General features: G+C 40.6%; 2 protein-coding genes across 3 annotated transcripts; one reads left to right on the forward strand and one right to left on the reverse strand.

Moving 5' to 3' along the window:
* Positions 1–221: 221 nt before the first annotated feature.
* On the forward strand, positions 222–1,630 carry LOC144717046 (uncharacterized). 2 transcript variants are annotated; one of them, XM_078592359.1, is made up of 6 exons: positions 222–363; positions 438–644; positions 720–854; positions 917–999; positions 1,179–1,311; positions 1,427–1,630. In XM_078592359.1, exons 2-6 carry the CDS (start codon positions 441–443, stop codon positions 1,490–1,492), a joined length of 621 nt encoding a protein of 206 aa, XP_078448485.1. In that variant the 5' UTR covers positions 222–363; positions 438–440; the 3' UTR covers positions 1,493–1,630. The 2 variants fall into 2 exon arrangements, with proteins under 2 accessions (XP_078448485.1, XP_078448486.1); XM_078592360.1 differs by having other exon boundaries at positions 917–973; positions 1,177–1,311.
* Positions 1,116–24,262, reverse strand: THO1 (nuclear matrix protein-like protein). The gene is made up of 22 exons (XM_078592358.1): positions 24,082–24,262; positions 23,250–23,333; positions 23,043–23,117; positions 19,938–20,031; positions 19,489–19,634; positions 19,343–19,414; positions 19,011–19,083; positions 18,852–18,917; positions 18,708–18,754; positions 9,364–9,435; positions 9,148–9,273; positions 8,991–9,056; positions 7,579–7,620; positions 6,587–6,703; positions 6,395–6,477; positions 4,854–4,920; positions 2,679–2,750; positions 2,382–2,432; positions 2,229–2,288; positions 1,972–2,124; positions 1,632–1,872; positions 1,116–1,275 (listed from the first exon to the last, which is right to left on the reverse strand). The coding sequence occupies exons 1-21, from the start codon at positions 24,181–24,183 to the stop codon at positions 1,633–1,635; spliced, it is 1,908 nt and encodes a 635-aa protein (XP_078448484.1). The 5' UTR covers positions 24,184–24,262; the 3' UTR covers positions 1,116–1,275; position 1,632.
* Positions 24,263–24,672: the final 410 nt, after the last annotated feature.

The following is a 24,672-nucleotide window of genomic DNA, read 5'->3' on the forward strand; positions in this document are numbered from 1 at the left end:
CCTACACTACAATCGGATATCAGTACTGTAGCAGCGACAACATTGTCCAATTCTCAGATATCGGTAAAGTAGCCCCATTCCAACTTCTGTTTCAGCATCTATCCCGATACCGTCATCAGATATTGGGCTTGGGAGGGGCAAACATCAGTCTAAAAGGAAGACAGGAAAACGAAGGAAGAAGATCTTCGTCACCAAGGTAAGACGGCCAACAAGGCCTTCCTCTCCCCACCACGAGAACCTGCGGGCTGGCGCCGTCGCGGCCCCACCTCCCTTCCCCCCTGCTACCAAATTCCTCATTTCCTCTGAAATTCCCCCCTGGTTCTTTATCCCGATCATCTCTCTTCGAGATATGCTCCCCTGAAGGTATTTCTGATTCCTCCCCCAATTTCTTCCCCAATCTTCTGCCCTAGCAATTCATCGCCAAGTGGATTTGCCAGGAAATGGCGAGCGCCGTGTCGAGCCTCCCGCCCCGTTCATCCGGCGCGTGGAGGAGATCGATCGCTCCTGGACGCCAGCCAAGCCAATTTCTTCTCGGTTGCCCTGTGAAGAACCCATGCTGTAGGCTCGTTTCTGCCGGAGCAGTCCGCGGCAGCGCTCAGCCCGGAGATGACGACGAAGAATCCCCCCAGAGAAGCTCCAACGAGGTTTCAAAATCGTCGATCAGCGAAATTACGTGTTGATCTTTCTGTGTTGATCGGTCTTCTCCTTCTTTTATGCAGATGAACAGTGGATCGACTCGGGATGCCCTAGAACGGCTCATGGGACAGGATGATTCGAAATTCACCGGGTTTGATCTCGCCATGCTCATCCGGAAGAAGTACGGCAGATCATATGACGTCCAGCTCATCAAGAAGGTCTGGGAAACTTGCCTGCTGGTTTTTTTCTCTGAAATCCTGTCCTAATCCTCTTCTTGCAGGAGTTCATGGGACGAAATCTGCTGGCCATGAACGTGATGTGGAAATACGTGGAACAGGTCCGTCAACTGTTTTCATATGGATGGTTAGATGCGTACATGGATCAATATATTGATTGATAGATTGATTTTTTTTTTTTTTTGAGGAAAATTGATAGATTGATTTGGCGATTCTATAACACAATTAAAAGCTAGAATGATATAGCGCGAGTAGATAATTGGATTGATGAGAGGCTTATCCGTGCTTTGCGTGATTCTGCAAGAGGTCGTTCCCTCTTACGGAAGAGGAGTACCTGCTGAGGTTGGACGACGTGGTGAACACGTTGAAGTGCTGGGGGGCCGTCTCCCACGTTCGTAGCAGCCTGGAGAGAATGAAAGAACGGCCCCGGATAGGGAAGGTACAACATCAATCATCATCGAAATTATTGTTTCTTAAATTTTGTCAGAATTAAAGAAAAGGGTATCTGCGGAAAATCAAAGAAATGGATTGGGTTCATATGTTTGATAATGCAGGCTGTGAGCATATTCATCGACATGGACGAGACAGGGGGGCGATCAAATGAATGGATATACAAGTAAGCGGATTAGGAAATTCTTCTACTTCCAGCAATGAATGTAACTTGAAAGGAAAAATGTCCAGTGAAATATATTGCGTGAAATTCATGGCGTTTTCACCCTTTCTAAAGGAAAATTTTAAAAAAAATTATTAGAACATAACCTTATTTGGTGTCGTTCATTTCCGTGTCTGGGTCGGACTCCTTCTCCACGTCAATTTCAGCCTCTCGTTCGGATTCCGGCGCTGCATTCAAACCTGGACTCTGTTTATGAACATCAGAAGTCAACTCCCCACTAAAAGAAGCAGCTGTGGGTAAAGTATCTGATGAATCAACGGCAGCTGCTGCGTCTTCAAGATCAGCGCCCGTTGCACCACCGTCGATCTCGGGGGCTGAGGTCAAAACCTAGCATTGATTCAATCCAAGCATTAAAAAATAATTCCACGAAGATTACAAGTGGAAAAAAATCTCGATATGGAAAGGATATTCCGTTAAGGTAAGTACCTCGCCTTCTTCCGGTTGAGCAGCAGAAGCTTTGGTTTCTTCATCCTTCTTTGTTCGTTTGGACTTGTCAATGGTCTTAGCGTGGAACTTGGAACGAACTTCGGGCGGTAAAAGTTCGGGGGGAACGACTCCCTCAACGCCGAAATCAGTATACTGTGAAACATCATATCGAGAGGCATACTTGGTTTAATAAGCGGCAGAAATAAGAGTAAAACCTTCTTTGGGATTTAAATGAAAAGTATCATGTGAATTTATACCCGAGAAAATCCTTCCAGATCTTGTCTTGCCGAGAGCCGAAGGCCTTTCCAGCAGTAGACCTGAAATCCCATGTACAGTCCGCAAGATTTAGTAAGAGAATGGTGTATAAAAAAAAAAAGAAATAACCTCTAGTCAGTGTGAACCGTACGTACCTTATTGTTCTTATGGTGATATTCAGCTTCTATTCCAGCAGACGGGTCCATCTGAGTTTAGTTTTGTTTCAGGAATGACCGATCAGTTAACGTTTACAGGAGGGTAAAGAGGAAACTTTACAACACAGATCCAAATCGATCATCTTTCGCCAAAGAGATCACAAAAGAATAATCATTTATAAGATCCCAGAATAATAATGGTATTCAGAACCATGAAAGAGGAAAAAAATAATGTAATACTCCGGAAGCAACAAAATTAAAATCCCTGAAAAGCAATCTCACAGAAAAAACACCTACATCTTCTGCCAGAGGTTTCCAATACTCCAAGACTGATGGCGTGCGCACACGCAGGGGATCCGTCAACGCATTCTGAAGTTTCAAAAAAAAGAGAAAAATAAGATGAACAACCTCAAGAAACCGAATTAGGTGCTACTTTAATCAGTAAGCTCAAGTTTTCTCGTTATTTTTCGGGTTTTTCAGACGCTTTTCTTAAAGAGCTGATAGTCAAGGTCGGCCAGGAGAAGGTAAAAAAAAATTCTGAAAATCTGATTCTCGTAGAGCTCTCTAGATTTTTTTGGATGCTGAGCAACAGATCACATGACTCCAAGTAGTTCACGAATTGTTACTTGAGAACTAATGACCCACATAAAGTACAGCCCACAGGTGGAGGAATGGCCACCGAAGAGATTAAAATTAATGAACTGCTTGCCTGTAGAGCAGTGTTACATGTAACTGGACTACATCAATGATATGATCCTCAACTTATCTAGGGGTAGTATCATCATTTTAGCCTGCAAGGGCATTTTAGTCATTTCATCATTATGTATTTGCTTTAAATAGGGATGCCCTCCCTTTAAGAGGGCAGCCAAGAAGAATGAAGTCATTTGTCTCTCCTCTCTATGTCTAAGTCCCTCTCTCCCTCTGCGATCCCCATCCCCCGCGATTGCCTCTACCTCACTGCATCTTCAGGCTGCTCGTCCCCGGTCAATCCCTGCCTCATCTGTTCGACCTCTCCTCAGATTGTTCCCCTTTCTCCTCTCTACCCCAGGAACCTCTCCTCTTTCTTTCAGAAAAATCATCTCCTCCTCATCTAGGCCCCCCTCCCAGATATGAGCCTACATCAAAGTTCGTATCAAGGTGCAACTCAGTTCTTCACCAAAACTTTTCAGGGATACCAGAAGACATGTTTTTTTATTGTAACAACTGTTTCCTAAGTGATGAGGGGTTGGGCCAGAGTATTGGACATTTTAGACGACAAGATGATCTCCTCTTATGAGAAGACTATACTGCTACCTGTCTTTTCCACCCTAAAGCTTCCCCAAGTTTTCGTTTATAAGTTTTTGCCACGGCCCTGTGGTTCGGGACATCTCTCTTTTGAGATTTAAAAACTTGGTTATTGCTAGAGTCCTGATGAGGACTCATCACAGGAGACCTGGTCAACAAGGCTTAGTCAAGAACTGAGCCTTAGGGGAAGTGATTCTTGACAATCTTAGGGTTATAAATACCCCCTTGTAAGGTTATTAAAGACACCTTTTGATAAATGATCATTTTGCAGTTTCTTGGCACGAATTGCTGTATTGGGCTGTCGTGACTGCAAGAAATCCTGATTCAGAAGTTCTTGAGGGTTTGTTCACCCATTGATCTCTCGTCTTCTCTTACCTCTTCCATTTCTCCCATTCTCCTCCCTATCCCTCTTCCCATTTCTTGATTTTTTTAGATCTACATTGGGATGGTAAAATTGGTTTCAAATTGATATGAGCCACAATTTAGGTTCATATCGGGAGGGAAGTAGAGGCCAAGGCGAAGTAGAAGCTCCCGGGGTAGGAGAGTAGAAACGGAAATGATAGGAGGGGTTGAACAGAGGAGGCAGGAATCGACCGGGGCCTAGCTGCCTGATGACGCGGTGAAGGATTGAAGATCGCAGGGACGGGGATCGTCGGAGACTAGAAGAGAACCGAATGGCAGGCGTAGAGATCGGATTGAAGGGAAGCCGGCTGAAGATCTGGTGAGACAATCACAGGGATAGGGGATCGCTGGACCGTCAAGGGGACGGGACCGAGACAGGGAGGATTGAGATAGTGAGCCAAGAGGTCGATCTTACCTTAAGTCTTGACTACCCTCCTCAAGGGAGGGCTACACATATTTATAAAAAAGGGAAGCAGTCTACCCTAAACATCAGATGACTATAGTGCCCCTAATCGGCAAATATGCCTAAGATACCCTAGGGGAATAAAATGTTTTAGATTATTTCAACTTAGCTCCTATTTTGGCAAGGGTGTAACACGTGAATCTTCATGTGCGAATACACTTCGGCATAATGGCCGAGCTGAGGGGAAAATTAGACACACTAAATCTGCATTAGGAATATAAAGACTACACCATAAAATTGTAAAAGGTGCAAAGAACTAGGCACCAAAAACACGAGAATTACATTTCCAAATTAAACGATGAGGCAGTGTAAGGACAACTTACTGGATTCTGTTCCGCCCATTTCCACAACTGTGAGAGTTCTCTATTGCCCAAGCGATACCTTGGTCTCCTGCCCAAAAAAATAGATTTCGTAGAAAACTTGACATATAAATTGGCTATTAAGGAATTGTGTAGTAGAAACCAAAAGATGAAATAAAACAATCTGGTGTTGACGACAAAATAGTTTTAATAGAGCTTTACCAAAAGAGAGTACCATCGGCCAGCTTTTAAAATGAAAATTATGAAGATTCTTTGAGTTCCAACGTCCAGAAATAAGACTACAACTATCATACGAACAAAGAAAGATTCGTACTCCCACAGCTCCCAAAATATTGTTGAACTTCAAAGAGGTGTAGATAGAGTGTGGAAACAAGATAAATTAGTTCCGGAAGCAAGACAGAAAGGATAAAGAGAAGAGGAGATGAAACTATATTTGGAGTGAAGTGAAAGACCAAACTAAAATTAATACCGGGCTTAACTGCCTTTGTAGGGATAGTGAGTGAATTTCCAAAAAGCCCCACTTCTAACATATACTGAGATAGCGTCTAAGATAGTTGGGAAAGTGATAGAATCCTTTAATCACATCACTGTGAAGGATAAACGGAAATAATAGAGATTTGAATGATTGAAAGAAAGACGAAGAAGATTTTGGAAGAGGTTCCAAATGCTGCAGAGAAAAGCTATTCATGGCCTTTCATCTTCAAGAACATCCCTTATGCGAAGTTGTATCATAAACCAAACAGTAAGAAAACAAAACCAAATTGTACTTAAGACAATAAGGATCAAGAATATAGAACAATTTTTTTTTTCTAAAGGAACATAGAACAATGAGATGTCAAGATTCTGGCTATTAGAAGATACAGAAGATGGCACTGGACGTACAGACTCCCAGCGTCTCATAGAATAATACTCCCGCTACTAGATTTTGACAGTATCATCCAACTTCAAAACCTTCGCCTCTTTAATTGAATTTGGTAAGTGTATTTTCTGGAAACTTCCTACCTCACTTCATTTTATTTTCTCCTTCCTAAAACTCAGTCGTATCATACACCCAAAAATACGATTTTGAGGAAAAGAAAAGAAAAGAGTAAGTAGACGACAGACAGAGCACTGAGGCCAAGAGTCATTGAGATATTTGAGAAATGGATGAAGAAATGTATAAAAGATTAAAATCTAGAATGAGTTGCAATGGAAGATATATAAGCCTGGAAAGCTTGGAAAATCAAAGACCTGAAATAATGAGATAGAAATCACCGGCCAAAACAAAAGCAGCAGTTCAGAGAAAATATCCATTCATGAGAACCTATTTTTGTGGAAGAGATTTTAGTTCTGAATCACGTGTTCTTAACATGGAGAGGTTTATAACATGCGGTCAAAAACAGCCTACATGGTCTTCTCTGGTATTAACATAGCGATGGAAGTTTGACTCGCTCATTTCATAGATATCAGAAATATTCATTCGAGCACTCAAATATCCCTCATGAAAAGTATTTTGAATATTTAAAATAACAATTTGCTAAAAAAATGTGACATCACAATTATACCGTTTTCTGGCTCTTTCTTGACCAGTTTTTCTTTCAGCTACAAGTTTTTCAAATGCTGGGCACCCGTCTCGTTTCCACCAAACCTAAGAAGACAGACGATGATGAAAAATCTATACTAGGTTGTTCTTCAAACAAAGTGGCACCATATGTTTGCCATTGAACATCTTTTAGTGTTATGAGAACTGCAAGTACCCAATTTTTTTCTCGTTCCAGGATATGCTCCACACTTTTGAGAAAATCCTTTCCATTAGGCGGGGTTAACTCAAGAAGCTTTTTCACACGCTCTTCACATGCAGTAATTTCTTCCTTCTGAAAATCATATGAAACGAAAAGTTCCTTAAAAATGGACATTTCTCATAAAACAATGAAGCTTTTAAGAACATTTTTGAGAATCATGTAACCAAAAAAACTAAGCAGCTGGAATTACAGTGTTGACATCCCAGGAAAGAACTTCTTAAAAATCATTTCCATAAAGATAACAGACATAGACGGCAGTGTAACCTCCTCTCCCTATAGCCTAAAAATTGTTTCAGGGGCCGCAGGTTCATTCTCTGTAATAATCTGATGACATGGGATCCAACGGTTGATATCCGAGGACAGATAAAGAGGTAGTTCACATAAAAGTTCAATGAGACCATCTGGTAACTATTGTCGGCAGTGTACCTTTTTTTTAAAGAAAGACAGCACTGTAACTTAAAAAATAAATGTCAATGCAGATCAGAAGTCACGCCTCAAGTACCAAAAACTGATGATTATTAGGAAATTAAGAAGTGTGCACGTTTAAGGTTAATAAAATGTATGAATCAAGCAATGTGAGGTACAAGAGCAGCGACAAGAATAGATTAAAGGTGAAAGTGAGACTTAAGAGAACGTCAAGATGACCCAAAACATGAGTAGAATAGCATTGACATTCGGAACCTGGATAGAAGACAAGAACAGGCTTCGTCACAAAGTCTACGATGAAGACTATCCTCTCGAATCTATAAAAGAACCAATATACACAAACAAGCACCATCGAAGCAATAATAGCTAAAAATAATGGACTAGTCGATCAGTTATTATGAAAATATGATTGTAAGGCCTTTTACAAAGAAAACAAGTTATAACTGATAAAATGGCAGACATGGAAAAATGGAAATTTAATTCAACAAATCAATTGTTAAAATGATGTTGCTATTTCGTACCAGGCTTTCAGATGGTACATCCTTGTCATTTTTACCAGGAGTCTGCATAAGGAAAGAGACAATAGAAATACTTATAAGGCAAAATGTAGCATACGCAACCTAAGTAGAATGCTCTCGATCTCCATTCAAAATCTTTCGATTAAGAAAATGGTAGGAAAAACCACAAACATATGCTTAAGATCCTCAAGATGTCCCCGATGAGCATTAAAAAGCATATTCTTTCAATTTAAATTAGTCTCAAGATGACTTAGATTTGACTGCTTAAACTATCAAATCAGCATTGAAAAACCCTAGCCTCCCCCAAACCTCCCTGATAACCCCCCACCGGGGTGGCAACATCCCCCCACCCAACATTCTGTTCACAAAATGTGTGGACAGAAATAAGTGGTCGGAGGAACTGATCTCGAACTTCCTGAAGGACAGGTAAGAGAGGTGTGTGGCTCGAGTTCGAGGGAAGTCTTTGTGTTGGCATGGCATGAGAATATTTCCCCGCACCTTGGATTTTTTTGATGTTAAACAAGAAGATGATGCTGTGTTTACATACTAGTTAGACAAGTGGTCAGATAGAGGTACCCTACAAGTGGAGTTTCCACAACTTTTTACTATTGCAAAAATCCTCGTCCCACGCTCAGAGAATGTAAGGATGACACAGGAACCCAATCTTGGAAGGGGCTCTGTCAAATCAGAGCCTGGAATAATTGATGGGCATGCAAGCACTCAAACATCTTAAACCTTTGAGTGAGACACAAAATGACTGAGAGTGATATGACACCTCCTTTTGGTTCACGGATACGAACACCAAGATTAGCAGGGGAGTGTTAGAGGATCCAACAACCATTAACACATGTGGCCTGCTGTGGAGACAAAAAGTTCCTATAAATGTGTGGATTTTTGGTTGTTTCTTGATGAGGCAGAGACTTGTGACAATAGCCCTCCAAATAAAAATGTTCCCCGACAAGGCAGAATGTGATATGTACACAGAGTATGAGGAAGACTCTTTTTATCTCTTCTTTGCCTGTTTATTTGTAATACGGGCATCACAGCACATCCCAGGGTGGATTTCTGCTTTGACAAGGCCTTCTGAGACTACCAAGGAAGACGGATACATGAGAAAGATGGAATGGGGAAGGCTTCTCTTAGTGCTCTGGGTGACTTAGCGGCACCACAATGAGGTGGTGTTTAAGGGAAGGACTGCCCCAATGGACAACACTGTTCATGACGTGGATTTTCTTGTAGCATACTGGTTCAGAAGGTGGGTGAGGGGGGCATTTTGGTCATCGTGTGAATTAACCATTCCTCTATTTTAATAGTATCAAGTTAATCACTGCTCTCGACTGATCTTCCTTATTTCTTTCATAAAAAAAAGCATTGAGAAATCCTGAATTCACTGTAATCCTCATGCCTTACGTTACCTTGAGATAGTCAAAGAGTATGAGACACTGCAAAAGGATATGGCGACGGAAATTTGGATCTTTCAGCTGCATTGATAGAAAAAAAAGAACATATGAAGGCAAATTGAAATAACGCCAATGAAAAAAAGAATGCAACGGGCACTTTCCAGTCACTTACCTCTAAACCCATCAGTTTACTGCTTGTTAAGTATTTAATGCTGAAGGCAGTCTCTTCCTCCTCAAGAATGTTGGAATTTCCATCGTCCTCACTCAATGGTTGAGCTTCAAAGGCGTCCAACACAACCTAAATTTCAATAATCACAAGCCAGAACAAGCAGAAATCTTCGTATTTTGTCTATAGTGGTGAAAGATGAAAATATAGAGCCTTGGGTACCGTAATACTAGAAGAGAATTTTTGCCAATTAGCAGGCAGAAGAATTGTAGAAGCAGGACTACGGAAATGTCCCTGGTGGCACAAATTGCACGTTTTTAAATCAATCCATAGCAGAGAATAAAAAGTTATCATCAATAATATTATAAGACCACGAACATTTTTACAGCTGAAAACGTGAGCAGATCCACTTTAAAAAAAGGATTTCACTTAAAAATCAATGACGTTGCACTAAAAAACATTATAGCACACTTAAGCATCATAAACAAGATTGATATTGACATATCCAGTGAAGACTATATACTACATATATCCATGGAGTGACAAACGCAATAGTCCCCTACACACAGAGGTGGGCAGTATCTTAGTCCTCCACGAGTATTTCTGGATTCGGAATATTTCCCAATTTTCTGAAAGGTTATCAAATGTTCTTCCTGAATCGCAGCTTCTTCGTTCAGTTTTTTTTTAACAAAAATTTCTTCGTTCAGTTAAAAGGTGTCCAGAAGAGCACAGACTATTTTCTCTGGTTTAAGTACTCGGATAACCTGGGAGGTAACATGGATGGGTTCCCCCTCAGATGTGTCAAATCATTGTCAAAATAGACTTATATCTAGTTCGAAAGGGATACTACATATCAAGTATTGTTGGTGTTGCACTCCTCCAGACATCTTTTAGGGTTCGATAGGAAACCCTAAATTTATTACTCGATAATACTGATTCAAATACCACTTACCTGAGACAATCCCATTACGATGGATTCCAGTATTATACTTGTTTACTTGAAGGTCATTTCTGGTTACATAAATAAAGGAAACCATTAAATGAAGAGCAATCTATGGTTTACAAATGCCATTCCAGCAAAGTATTTGGGGAGCTCGGCAGAAGGAAAGGGAGCTCCCAGGAAACCCATCTTCAAAGCAAGAGAGGGCTTTGCATTCTCTGACTTTGGAATAGGCCTAAGAAGAAAATATGGCTCGTCTTGCGACAGAGATACGCCCCGGCAACTGAGTGAAGGGATACTTCCCCCTCCCAGGTGTAGATAATACCACATCTGCCCCAAGTAGCTGTCTCCTACATGGCCACCAGAGAATAAAGAAACATGAATATCCACCATAACATGCCTCCCGTTATTTCTCGATGAAATCCATGTTCATCTTCATGTAAATGTCTTTCAGTTTTTAAGTTTGTAATATTGTAGAAGTAACCTAAACCGGATCCGCCTATAGGTTTTTATGGGTGATCCTTCGTTTCCCTCTTTCACCCCATATTGAATAGGGTGTAATAATGTTGAAACACGAGGTTAATACTTGGGAAACCCAAGTAAATCCAGGCAGTTGCTGAGGGTGGAGACGCTGGAATACCTTGTCAAATACTGTCAGGCCAGTAAATCTCTTTCATCATGTACCACTAGCTGGAATACCTTGTCTGATGAACTTCTGCTGACGGACAATGGTGGCTAGGGTTTTAGACAAGAAATAAAACAACAAATTGTCTTAACTAAAAAGCGTTTCCCCCATTTACAGGGTTACACGTAGGCCTGAACTTATAGGGCCCATTACGACACAAGTGGGGCCCAAACATTAAGAAAGAAGAGTGGGCCCGAAACTTAAAGAAAGAAAAAAAAAAGAAATTAAAACAACAGTTGCTTCCAACACTCCCCCTCAAGCTGGTTAGTAGATGCTTCGAACTCCCAGCTTGCTCAGCAACCGGTCGAAGATGGATTTGGCCAATCCCTTGGTAAGTATATCTGCAGTCTGGTTAGTCGACTTTACATATTGAATATAAACATGCCCTTGGTCTATCTTCTCGCTGATCCAGTGCTTGTTCAACTCAATATGTTTTGTTCTATCATGTAGGACTGGGTTATGAGCAATGTCGATTGCTGCTTTACTATCACAGTAGACTACAGTGGGTTTGTCTTGTGCCATCCCAATCTCTGAAATAATATTTCGTATCCATAGGGTTTCACTGATACCTTTGACTAGAGCTCTGTAATCAGCTTCAGCACTAGATAATGCAATTACTGGTTGTTTTTTGCTCCTCCAAGTAACCACATTTCCTCCCACAAGTGCACAGTCTCCTGTTGTGGACCGTCTATCTATCAGGGATCCTCCAAAATCTACATCAGTATACATCTCCACATCGGTACTCCCATTTCGGCTGAAGAAAATTCCATGGCCCGCTGAACCCTTAAAATACGCTAATACACGGAATGCTGCCTGTAAATGAGACTGACGTAGACTATCCATAAATCTGCTCAACAACCCAACTGCAAAAGCTATATCTGGTCTTGTATGATACAAATAGATTAGTTTTCCGATCAACCTCTGATATTGTCCTTTATCCACCTCTACTTCCTCTTCACAAATGCCCAGTTTCGTATTAGGAGCGACAGACACAGGTGATGGTTTGCATCCACTCATTCCTGCCTCTTGAAGGATATCCAGGATATACTTATGTTGGGAAATGAATATTCCCTTGGAAGAATAAACAACTTCAATGCCCAGGAAATATCTTAGTCTTCCAAGCGACTTAATTTCAAATATTTCACCTAACTTGGTGCTCAACAATCAATTCTCAAGATAATCATCTCCTGTAGTGATAATATCATCTACATAAACTAATAAGATTGGGACTTTACCAGAGATAGCATGCTTCAAAAAAAGTGTATGATCACAATTACTCTGCACATAACCTATGGATTTCATGCAACATGAGAACTTCCCAAACCATGCTCTTGGAGACTGCTTCACACCATTAAGTGTTTTCTTTAACTTACATACCTTCTTCCTTGATTCAGACTCATAGTATCCAGGGAGTAACTCCATATAAATCTCCTCATTTAAGTCACCATGGAGGAAGGCATTTTTGACATCATACTGTAACAGTGGCCAGTCCAGATTTGCTGCTAGTGAGAGAAGGATTCGTACTGTGTTTAGCTTGGCGACTGGTGCAAATGTCTCTCCATAATCGCTACCATAAGCTTGTGTATATCCTTTCGCTACTAGCCGGGCTCTATACCGTTCCAAGCTCCCATCTGCATTATATTTTACAGTGAACACCCATCTGCAACCTACAGGACGCTTGCCAGGTGGTGTCAGAACAATTTCCCATGTGCAATTCTTGATTAATGCCTCCATTTCAGTGTCCATTGCTTTCTTCCAGTTCACATCCTTAATTGCCTCCTGATAAGTCCGAGGAATTGGAATTGAATTAATGGCTGCAATAAAGGATTGATAGCTATGTCCAAGATGAGAATATTCAACCACATTGGCGAGTGGATATCTCACTCCTTGGGTGCACTGTCTTCAGCCCTTTCTAAGAGCAATAGGCCATCCACTACTTTCATCTTCTTCTCCCACTATTATCTCACTCTCAATTTCATTTGTTTCTCCCATGGTGTTGTCAGCTTCATTTACGACTTCCTCTCTGTTTGGAGAAACTGGGAGAGCTTGAGATGTCTGATTGTCAATTGCAGGTACTTCCCAGATTTCATGCAGAGAATTCAGATTTTCTTCAACTGATCTATTGCCTGCTTCAGTATCATTCAGTGGTTGGCTACCACTGTCCTTGACTCTAGTTACCTGCTGATATATATCAGTAGAAGTCCCTTGTAATGCCTTGAAATAACTTTCATTCTCATGAAACGTCACATCTACTGACACAAAGAATTTCCTTGTTGTAGGACGGTAGCACTTGTACCCTTTTTGGGTAAGTGAGTAACCCAAGAAAACACACTTAGCTGATCTTGTACTAAACTTGTCTTCTGGATTGTGCAGATGTAAGAAGGCTACACAGCCAAATATTCTGGGTTTAAGATCTGTCTTCCACCGAGCGTGGGGAAAGAATTTCATCATTAGCTTCACAGGGCTTTTATAGCCTAATGACTTTGATGGCAATCGATTAATTATATATACAGCTGTTAAAACAGCTTCTCCCCAGAATCGCTTGGGCACATCATTATGAATGAGTAGTGATCTGGCAGTAGTGGTCACTTGACCCATGCGCCTCTCAGCTACTCCATTCTGTTGTGGGGTATATATACAGGAAGACTCATGAATTACCCCTAGAGTTTTGAAGTACTTGGGAAGTTGTTTCATTAATGAAATCCCTTGCATTATCAGAACGCAGTCGTTTAATGGCAGTATCAAACTGATTTTTCACCATGTGACAGAATGTTTGAATTATTACAGCAACATCCGACTTGGATTTTAATATATATACCCATGTTAGCCGTGTGCAATTATCGATGAATACAATAAAGTATCTTGCACCTGTTAATGCTGTAGTAGATGATGGACCCCACACATCACAGTGAACAAGAGCAAATGGTATTTTACTTTGCTTACTTTTTCCATTAAGCCCTGCCGGTTTATGCTTGGCAAACTGACATGTATCACAGCACAGCTCAACAACATTCAAGTCTTTGAACAACACTGGAAACATATATTTTAATAATTCAAATGACGGATGTCCAAGACGACAATGCATCAACTTGATCTGCTCCATCCGTCCATTCTCCTTTAGCTCTTTTGTAGTGTAGCATGATGCAGGATCTCCACCACCTTCACTGCCCATTCTTGTGTAGCTCTTGTGTTGTGTACAAGAGCCCATTCTTCACTTTAAAAGGTGAAGTCCTCCGGTTCTGTGCCTTATCATAAACAAACACATTGTCAGGCGTTATGGAAAATATAAGATCCAAATCTCTGATGAATCTCTGTGGAGATAGTGGTTGAGCTTTCAGGCCAGGGACATGTAGAACATGTCTAATAAGCCCAAGGCCTTTTACTTTTATGTCCCAAATACCTGTGACAGGAAGGACCTCTCCCCCTGCCGTGAACACCCTTCTGTCTCCTTTATAAGGAGTATAGTTATGAAACTTAGAACAATAGGGAGTCATATGATCTGTTGCACCGGTATCTAATATCCAGTCAGATAAAATATGATCAGGATAGGTAGGTAGCTCACCAGCTCGAGCCATGGATGTAGAGCTTATCATGGTTTTGAGCTTCTCAAATTCTTCCTTCAGAGTAGCATAGTCTTCAGCGGTAATCTTAGAGGCAGTCCTTTTTGGGGCTTGCCCTTGCTCTGCTTCATCATCTGATTAACTTTCTCTAGCATCAGAGACATAGGCTTGTGCAGGTTTTGGAGGACCACCATGCAGAATCCAGAAGTTGTCCTTAGTATGCTTCTTCCTTTTGCAATACGAGCAATATAGATTAAATTTACCCTGCTGCTTACTTCCTTGCCCTTTCTGCTCTGAAGCTTCATCTCCCTGTTTTTTCTGATATTTTATAATTTGGCCCTCTGATGTGCCCTTCTGCTGTTGCTTCATCTTCATCATGAATCCTGCTACTGTTTCATCTTTGTCATTTCCATAAGCCCTTCGCCTTTCCTCATTGATTACAAGTTGAATGGCTTCCTCCAAATCTGGGATATGTTCTCGGTTGAGAATCTGACTTCGGAGTCCTTCATATTCCTTGTTTAGTCCCATAAGGAATCTAAACATATGATCCTGTAGTGTAGCCTACCACTCCTCTGGATTCTTGATCAGTCTCAGATGATCAATCTCTCGCCAGATTGCCTGAAGTTCTTCTGCGAACTCTACAGCAGACATTTCTCCTTGCACCAATGTGGTTGTTCTAGTAACTAGCTCAAAAATCCTCCAGGCATGACTTTTTCTTACATTACTCTTGTGCAGGTGACCCCAGATGCTTTTAGCCGTCTTCAGGTACATGTATTTCCTGAACCGATCTCCAGCCATACTGCCCAGTAACCATGCATGTACACCTGCATCCTCCTTCCAGGCTTTATACTTTAGACTCTCCAGGTCTATCTCTTCTTTGAGATGATGGACTAATCCCTTACTCTGAAGGATTAGTTCAATATATTGACTCCAATCAAGTAAGTTGAAGCAATTAAATTTAACCACCTCAGGGACAATAGGGAAGAGTACCTGGCTGAATGTCGCCAGCTCCTCTATCCATTCTTGGATTTCCGGATTTTTCCATCAATCCTGACTTGTCACTTCACCTGAGTCAGTTTCAATGTCCTTGGTCGCAGTCGCTTCTATGTCGCCGTTGCCAAGCTCTAGCTGTCTTGGTGCTGTCTTTCCTCTCTCTACTAACCTTGTAGAGTCAACTCTGAACCCTTCAAGTTCACGAGACCTGCTCACCTCTGCCTCGTCGCAATAGATTGTTAGCTCGAGTAGATGCCAGACAGATCTGATGGAGATTCAGATCGTTAGGCTCCTAGGTCGCTCTGATACCATGATGAACTTCTGCTGACGGACTATGGTGGCTAGGGTTTTAGACAAGTAAGAAAACAACAACTTGTATTAACTAAAAAACGTTTCCCCCATTTACAAGTGGGCCCGAACTTAAAGAAAGAAGACTGGGCCCGAAACTTAAAGAAAGAAATTAAAACAACAGTTGCTTCCAACATTGACAGATATCCATTTTACCTTTAATCTCTATTTTACAACACTTAGTTGTCATTGAGCCACGTTCTATAAGCGGTTCACCTCTCTGGTCCACATTGTACAGTGCACTCCATCCCGTTCCATTGTTTTGTGTCATTTATTCTCACACATGAGAATAAATGACAAAAATGAATCATATGAGTGGTCAATTTTCTCTTACTGGGAGACTAAGTTAACTGTTCATTGGACTTTGATCCACAAATGTTAAAGATACCAAACTCAAACTGGGCAACTCTAGCTGACCCCTACGATGTTTATTTTGAAACCCTAATATTGTGCTTCGTGGAAGCTGGAGGCCCCCGGATGGTGTTCTTTATCTCCATTGGAGATTTCTATCATATCTTCTCTACGAAGGAAGGTCCATCTGTGGGGTTTTAATTGACTCCTGAAAGTCAAATTTTTACTCTTCTGGTTTTTCAAATTTACAATAAATTAAGAGCTGTTTGTGGTCTATACGAAAGCAAGACAACAGATGCTTTGTTTCTCTACTTTTGATTTGAGTAATGGCAAGTTTCCAGTGAGAAATAATCTCCTCCAAAGGAACTGAAACAAAAATCAAGATGGAACAGATATCCAACTTAAAATAAATTTAGATTATGAATATTTTGTCAGCTGGGAGACTTTGTTGACTGCAGCAAGTTGTAACACCCTCGAGAGCAAGAGCACCTCCAGCCAACTCTTGAAACCCTAGACGGGAGAAAAGAATCGTATATTGATTAAGGTGGAAGACCCACCTTATAAATAAGACATTATTGGCCTACTTAATGTACCCACTGAGTGAGTACATAAAAGAGGGAGAAAAGAATCTTACATCAATAGATACTCCTCTCAAGTTGTTGAATAGATATTCTGTATTCCCAACTTGTTCGCAAACCTGTGAATTGTGCTCAATGGGACTCCCTTGGTGAGTAGATTGATGACATGATTGTACGTACTCCTTTTTAACAATCTGGAAATCAATTTTCTCCCTGAGAATTGTATATTGATCTCCACATGCTCAGTTCTATCATGCTGCACCGAGTTATGGGTAATCAAATATTAATAGCCAATTTTCTGTCACAGAGCAAGGTGGTCGGACCATTTATAGGTACTCTAAGCTCCTAAAAAAGACCTCTGAATATATGAGACAGCCATCACAATCCATGGTACGCAAACAGTATCTCTAACTGGTTTATGATTTCAAATAAACAGTGTAACAGTGTTTCAAATAAACATGCAGGACATTTACAAGTAGACCAAAAAGATGGATCTGAAAGGTCTCAATACCTGTTACCCATAGGAATAGACCTCCTGCAGCAAAGCCTTTCTATCCCCTGTCCCTATACAAGTAAAAAGGTTTTTTACACAGGGGGTCAAATGGTCTGGCGCTCCTGAGTCAACAATCCAGCATTGCCCTTATTTTTTCAAATTCATCTTTTATCAATGCTTGTACTCTAGAGTTAAGATCGGCTCTAGGATTGGCATGCATCAGCTTACCACCTGCTTCCCTGAATTCCTGAGTATGCTTTTCCCGTTCAGCAACATTAGCTTGACCTTACCAGTTCAGATTGTTTTGTAGTTGCCACCACAATTCTTTAGAGTGTCCCCCCTATTCTTGCAGTACTTGCGAACTTGAACTTGTGAACGCCTGTTTTATCATTAAGGCCTTCTAATCTCCACCATCCAGGTAAGGAGTTTTTGTAGGCTTAGACTCATCCATAAGACCAGAGTCCAGGTTTTCTTTAAGAGTTCCTCGCACGAGAGATGATTCTCCTCATCCAGAATAATCTGAATAGCTTGCAGCAGATCTGGCAATTTTCCTCTCTTTAGGATCTGGCATCTAAAGGACTCATATTCAAAATTTAATCCCATCAGAAATTTCCAAAGCCTGTCCTGCATAGTATTTTCCATAGGCAAGATGATGATCTAAACTCATACTATGGTTCCCCAAGAGATCGAATAATCCAGCTCTCTCTAGATGGCCTGTAATCCTACTGAGTACTCTGTCACAGTCCTTTCCCCATGACGTAGATTGGTAGCAGTTCATAGATGCGCCAGTAATTGGATGTAATCCCATTACTGCTTTTTCGTTCTCAAATGCAGGAATTATGGGAGAGGCTACCTGCCATGCCTCTGAGCAACCATGCATGACATGCTGGGAGACTCCATTGATCGCTGCACCTCGTGCTGTCTGAGAGGCTGAGTGCTTCCAGCCACCTGTTAAAACCCCAGACGGAAGAAAAGACTCATATTTGATTAAGGTGGAAGACCCACCTTATTAAGGGTACATTACTGTTAAACAGAGCCCCTTGTTGTACCTTTTATTTCACTGTTTAAGTGACCTCTTTGTATGAATTAAGTCACTTAAACTCGGGCCGGGCCCGGGCCTAGTCTTGGGCCTACTCTAGGCCCAGGCCCAAACCCACAAGTTGTAACTCATGGTATTTAAACCCCAGACTCTGAGCACGAATTCAAAGTTGTTTTTTTTCTTTCTGAAACCTTAAATGTGGAGGCTGGCTGCTGGTCTGTTCTGCTCCAACAGAGCTGACAGTTATGAGCCAGCTAAATGGCCCTTTGAGAGATTACGTATAACAGGGAGAAAAGAATCAGTGTGGGTCTTTATAAGTTAAGTCCACACATCGACCGGGTAAAAAGGCAATGAAGGTCAAGATAGTGAATCCCAGCTGACAAATACAAAGCAGGTACAAAAACGAAGAAATAAACAAATATACCAGCACCACGGTCAAAGTTCAGTCACATCTTATTGGATGAAATCTCATCAAAAGTTTTATCATCTTTCAAAAAAAAAAATCAAAAGTTTTCTCATTAGCCTTATGCACACAGCAATCAAATTAAACTCTACAGAAGGAAAGGTAATATTTTGAACCTGTAAACTCCAAAAAGTCTTGTAAAAGTTGAAATCCAAAGAAACTCCTGGATGTTTCCAAGAAAGGAAAATTAAAGACAGTTGTAAAAGAAGAAAATATGATGGCATAAATTTAGAAAACTTTAAAGTTCCAGTTTTCCATACCCTCAGGCGCGTCTTTCTCATATTTTGTGTCGTTTGATGAGTTGAAAACACCCTTTATATTTACAGCTACGAAGAATAGATGAAATAAGTGATTTAAGAAACCAGACCTGGGAGAACAAAAATTAGTGATGCACTTGAGAGAAAAAGCGAGAAGCTTACCTGAGCGTTCTGATAGAGGGAAAAAGTGAGCAAGAAACATAAGAATTCTTCCACAAAAGACCACATCATTTGCCTGAAGGACAACACAAGTTTCTCAATTAGCCCATACAACATTATAAAGTGCACGTATACAGAACATTGCCAGGGAAGCAGGTGAGAATAACGTTAACTTACACTTAAATAAAAGAGCTTTACATTTGGCACTAACCAAAGATAAAAGATTAAGAGAAAGTTTCAAACAAGAAACATATTTTTTATTTAGTTTCAAATGTTAAGATGTTCACAATGATCAGTGCAGTAAATGGTTGATTGTCTCAATCGTAAATACCAACCTTCGACAGACGGCGAAGCAGTTGATTACATGTCCGCAACATCACAAGTTTCCCCCGACTAAACAGTTCTTGCTGAAAACAACACAATCTTTTAATTAATGACAACTTCAGCCTGCAGAAACTGAGAACATTGATAGGAAATGTACTTTGCCAAGGATATACTGCTTGCTTTCAATGTAACCAAAAACTTCCTTGCAGTCTTGCATGGTTGACATTTCTGTCAAATCCTCTAGAAGTTGAAATATCATACCACCCTCCACATGGCCATTTTCGCAAAGGTACAAGACAACATCTGAGGAAATAAATACATAAGTTTTGTAAACCTTCTGTATGAAAGTTGAACCTCTTTGATATCTAAAATTATCTTTTAATGGTTTTTTATCTGTGACTCATTCAACATAAATAATTAGTTGAAGAAGTGATAGGCTCGAATTTTGCAATTATTATCTATCTGTGAAGGAAAATAGGAGCAAAATGGATGTAATTTCAAAATTTTCATCAAAAATGCCTGACAAGTCTAAAAAAAGAAACAACAAAGGGAAATTGTCCCCTAAAAATTTCCCAAAAAGAGATGATGAAAAGAAACAAAACAAACCAAGGAGCCTTGGTATTTGGCCACTGGAGGTATCAGCATCATCAATTGATCGCCCAAAGTCCATTGTACGTCCTCCGGAGTTGACAGCCGATGACTGTTAAGTAAATGTAAACAAAACAGCATTTTAGCGAAAGAGAACTCTGTTGTTTTTCCACAAAACTGTATGTAAAACCAAACTCATATGTCCCACAGGGAATGGTTCTCCAGAAACTCTAACCTAGGGCAGCAACAGGAAAACAACGCGTTCCCTTACTAGCAATCAAAAAAGAGGGTTCCCTACTTATTATGTAGGGTTACAATGTGGGACACTTACTAACTGGTCCTTACTGGCCCTTACTGGCCCTAACTGGCCCTTACTGGCCACCTGAAACGTTCCAACATTGTGCAAATTAATTGATACCAGATGTTTCTTTCCTTCCCCCCAATGAGGAGGGCTTCAACCTTTATAAGGGAAATGCAGGAAATGCCAAAAAGACAAAATTACCTTTAGGGGACTTCAGAGCCCAAGGAGCCTGTATCAGTAACTGGTATTTAAACTAGTAACTTACACTAACGAGGTATCCTATTTGTCAAAACCATAAGGAAAAACATAGGAGGCATTTGGTGCTGGTGGAGGGAGAGCAGGGCCTCAAGGAAAAACATAGCAGGGCCTTTTTCTATTCGCCAAACCTTGGCATTTCATGACACCAAGGAAGTCACCCGTCAAATACCTTGGCTTAAACCGAAAACTCCCAACTCCCAATGCAAGAAATTAAGCATCCAAGTTGGTTCATAGGAGGCTCTGAGGAATTCATTAAGAGACTGCACCTCCTCCACTAGGCCACAACTAACAGGTCCTGGCAAGGGAAGGTGCAGATAATATGGATATCAAGGCGTTGGAGGATATGGTCCTCTCAGATTTCAAGTCTTTTGAAGTTCCCAGATCACCTTGAGGTCATCTCAGATAATTTTTTACATTTTGGTTCTCCTGGTGAGAATTTCTTGGACTTTCAGGGCCTCAATTGAACAATCACTAATGTGGCACTTGATGACTGTGTCTGCAGTGATTGTGACATGACTATCAAGTCCTCTTTCTCAGAAACCAGGTCAAAAGATGATGAAGCGTCCTTAAAAAGTAGCTTCAACATTCAGCAAAAACGACATCAGCTTAAATAAAGAGCCTCGTAGACATTGGATCATTGCACTCATATTCTTTTTGATTATTTGAGTAACCCAAAAATACACAACACTGCGGCACCACTATGCGTATTCAAAGGAGAGGGGGTCGATAGGGCTGTTTCCTTAATTATTTTTACTGGACTCGATGAATCAGATAAGCTGAAAAAGGCATAACATCTCCTCAGACATATTGTCAGATATCTGATGAAATAATAAGGCTGTGGTACTATCTACTAAATGAACAGCTTTCCTCTCAGCAATCCTCTTCTGGGGAGGGTACTGGCACATAAGGATTAATGAGTAATTATCACACTGAAATAACTGGAGAGAGACTGGTCGTAGTAATCCCTGCAACTGTCAGATCAGAAACGTTTGATGGTGGCACCATAAGGATTCTTAATCATTGAGAAACACGGTTTGACCTTGGTGGAAACTTCTGATTTTGATGTCAACGGACAAATCCATGTCATTTGGAATGGTCATCTATAAGAACCAAAAAGCCAACAGGCACCACAAAGGGCAGGTATTGGTTGTGGCCCCCACAAATCACTTTTTAACCATCTCCTTCAATCTTCCTATGCTTTCTTAAGTCGCAGAGGATCCCTCATCAGCTTGAGCTAGATCAGTTGCTTTCCACGCGAAACATGAGTTTTGCTGCCTCCCCAACTTGCCTTCTCTCCACATTTAAATAGATCAAAGGAGGGAAGTGTAGCGGACATAAATTAAGAAATACTAAGGAACCCAAGTGGCTAGGTGTGTCTGTTGCCTTACAGCTCTGATATCATATCAGTCTCCAATTGGAAAGCCCGAGAGACAACGCTGCCAGAAAGGTCGGGGAAGAGGTTCTTCATATCATTTAGAGGGATCCATTAAAATATAAATAACACAGTATCAAAGGGCGAAATGAACCCATAGAGTTTGTATCGGATCCTAGGAGAGTAGGAAAAAAAAACATAGTGCAATTACAGGGAATAAAAACGCTAATGAAAAATGCAATAAAGATTAATTTTAAAGTTAAAGATTTATAGTCATATTTCCCAGGCAAGGAGCTCTGCGTAAAAGAGTACCAACATATGGCATATCTGGGCATTCGGTTTGGCAAGAAGGCATTTGGTTTGGCAAGAGTATCATTCCAAGAATCATTGTAACACAACAGAGCTAATTTTCAAGAAGTCAGTGGCAATATTGAGCATCAATACACAAAAGCACCAAGAGATTGAGCGATTTGACAGTTCTATTCAGTCATCCTTCACAAAACAAGGAAAAATGTCGAAAAATTCCATGGCTAGACTATGGCCTATGACCAGAGCAACGCGGTTGGAAAAATTTACGTGGCCAGATTAGATTATGTAGAATATTTGATAAAATGAAAATGGAAACGGAGAGAAAGTGTCGTATTGACCACAAAATAAATTTCCAACATCCTCAGAAGATATTACTAAGAAAGATATGCTTATCATAACGTGGTAGTCAACTAGCTGAGAAAATGTAATCACAGATTTCGCCATTAATGCACAAAGAGGCTTCACGTGACAAAGAAAACGAACTACACAAGAGTTTGAATCCATTTTTTTCTTTTTGCTGATCATTACTGTGCAACGGGATAAGTGTTAGGCTATTACATGGTACCTCTCCAGAAGAAATAAAATACAGATTGGAAGTAAGAAATAGAGTATATCCAGAACTTTGGATATTTGGCCCATTTGAATGCAAATGGATCAACTAGCATGTCGCCCATACCCAATCTAATAAATGAAATCATGCCGCATTTTTACTTTCAAAATGCACCACCAAAAGGTACAGAAGCATGCGGCTCATTACAAAACATCGATAAAGTTATATGTGATGAAATACAGCAAATTTAGACAGATAGTATCTCATTAGTGCAATTCTTCAAAAGAATTTGAAGTAATGGACAATTGAGAGCTGCCGATATGAATTCCTAACCACAAGTTCTTGAAGTAACGTCCGAAGTGAATTTTCCAGCGACTGATTCTCATCTTGAACCAAAACTGTTTGCCTCTGGAACAAAAAATGTTAAAGGCATCAACATGTGAGTCTCTCATGGTGCGAGGGGATGATGTGCTGGTCGAGAAATTATCAGCAAATTCAGTAAGATGTAGCTAGAAATAGTACATAAGTCACGCATCAGACCTGAGGATTAATAGCTTCTTGCACGGCCTGAAGAGCAAAATTTTCGGGTGGCTCAGTCTTCAAAAGAGCATTCTTAAATACGCCCTGCAAGGTGAAACGGAGGAATGAAATATAAGTCGGTTGAAATGAATAGGGATTTTTGAATGACTTAAAAGCTAAATAAAACGATACAGAATGGAAATTCAATTTTCTTTGAATGTTAATGATACGTCCGAATATTTTTTTGAAAAAGGTATTGAAAATTTAGCGACATTGAGAATTAGAAGGGAAAATAATATTATGGATAAAAAGTAGATTGCTAATATTGAATAACAATACAAATGGATATCAAGTTGAAGACAAAAGGGTTAAAAAATTCAAGAAATGAGAGTACTCGCCGTCCACCAACGGTTGTGGAAGGGAGCCAAAATTTCTAGAAATAAACAAGTTAAAATCAAGCCAAAATTATGTTCCCTTGTCGACGCACATGTACATTTTAATTTCCGCGTGAGGGTTGCCAACGAAGAGGAGAAAAGATATTTCTCTCATCCTAAAACATTTCCCGGAAGTAGACATCGTCAATGATAAGCGCAAAGTCCTAAAACTTGGAGTGGAACACGAAATAAATATCAAAGAAAACGTAAAATATAACATTCAGCTCCCGCACGTCTCTAGTTGCTACTACAATAATCAGTCGGATAAAAATAAAATTGTATCGGATGCGATGTTATGGTTGTTTCCAGAGACATCGCATCTGTAACATTTTTTTAGCAGAAGTGATACCTCTGAAAACAGCCATCATCCTGGGAGGCACTCGGGTTGAAGAAAGTATCTAATGAAATATTGCACTCACAATGATTCTATCGCGATCGCCGTGACTCGACACTATATCCGAGACTTGTTCCTTGACTTCCTTGTGGAGAAGAATCTTCAGAGCGGGGGATGCATCCGCCATAGCTGAGCAAAGTTGAAGGAACTGACTGCTGACACCCGTAGCTGAGCACAGTTTCTCACGGGTACGAGAAATGCCAGCAGCCCAAAACTCTTTACATGGACCATTGAGAGGAAAATCAAGCCCAATACGAAAACTCAATATGGCACAGAGTGGAGCGGCCCAGTCAATTTTTGTAGGTGAAGCCGGGTTCGCCCCGATACCCCGTATCGGACAACTGATGTCCGATATCGGGAAGAAAACCGGGACTGTGCCAGACATTGGATATTGGATATCGGTCGATATCCGTCTCCGAAGGGTAGACAGATATCGGTGACGGATACCGTAGATACAAGGACAAGATGGATATCGGATGCCGGATATCGGTTATCGATATCTGGATCTCGAAACCGATACCCGGATATTTTTTTCCGAATCCGTCGCAATCCCATATGATGGATTTTTAAAATATTTTAAGGTTTAAAGTTGCTCCAGCCGTCTTTAATGTAAATC

This window comes from Wolffia australiana, chromosome 2 (genome assembly GCF_029677425.1).
Source record: "Wolffia australiana isolate 7733 chromosome 2, ASM2967742v1".
NCBI lineage: Eukaryota > Viridiplantae > Streptophyta > Magnoliopsida > Alismatales > Araceae > Wolffia > Wolffia australiana.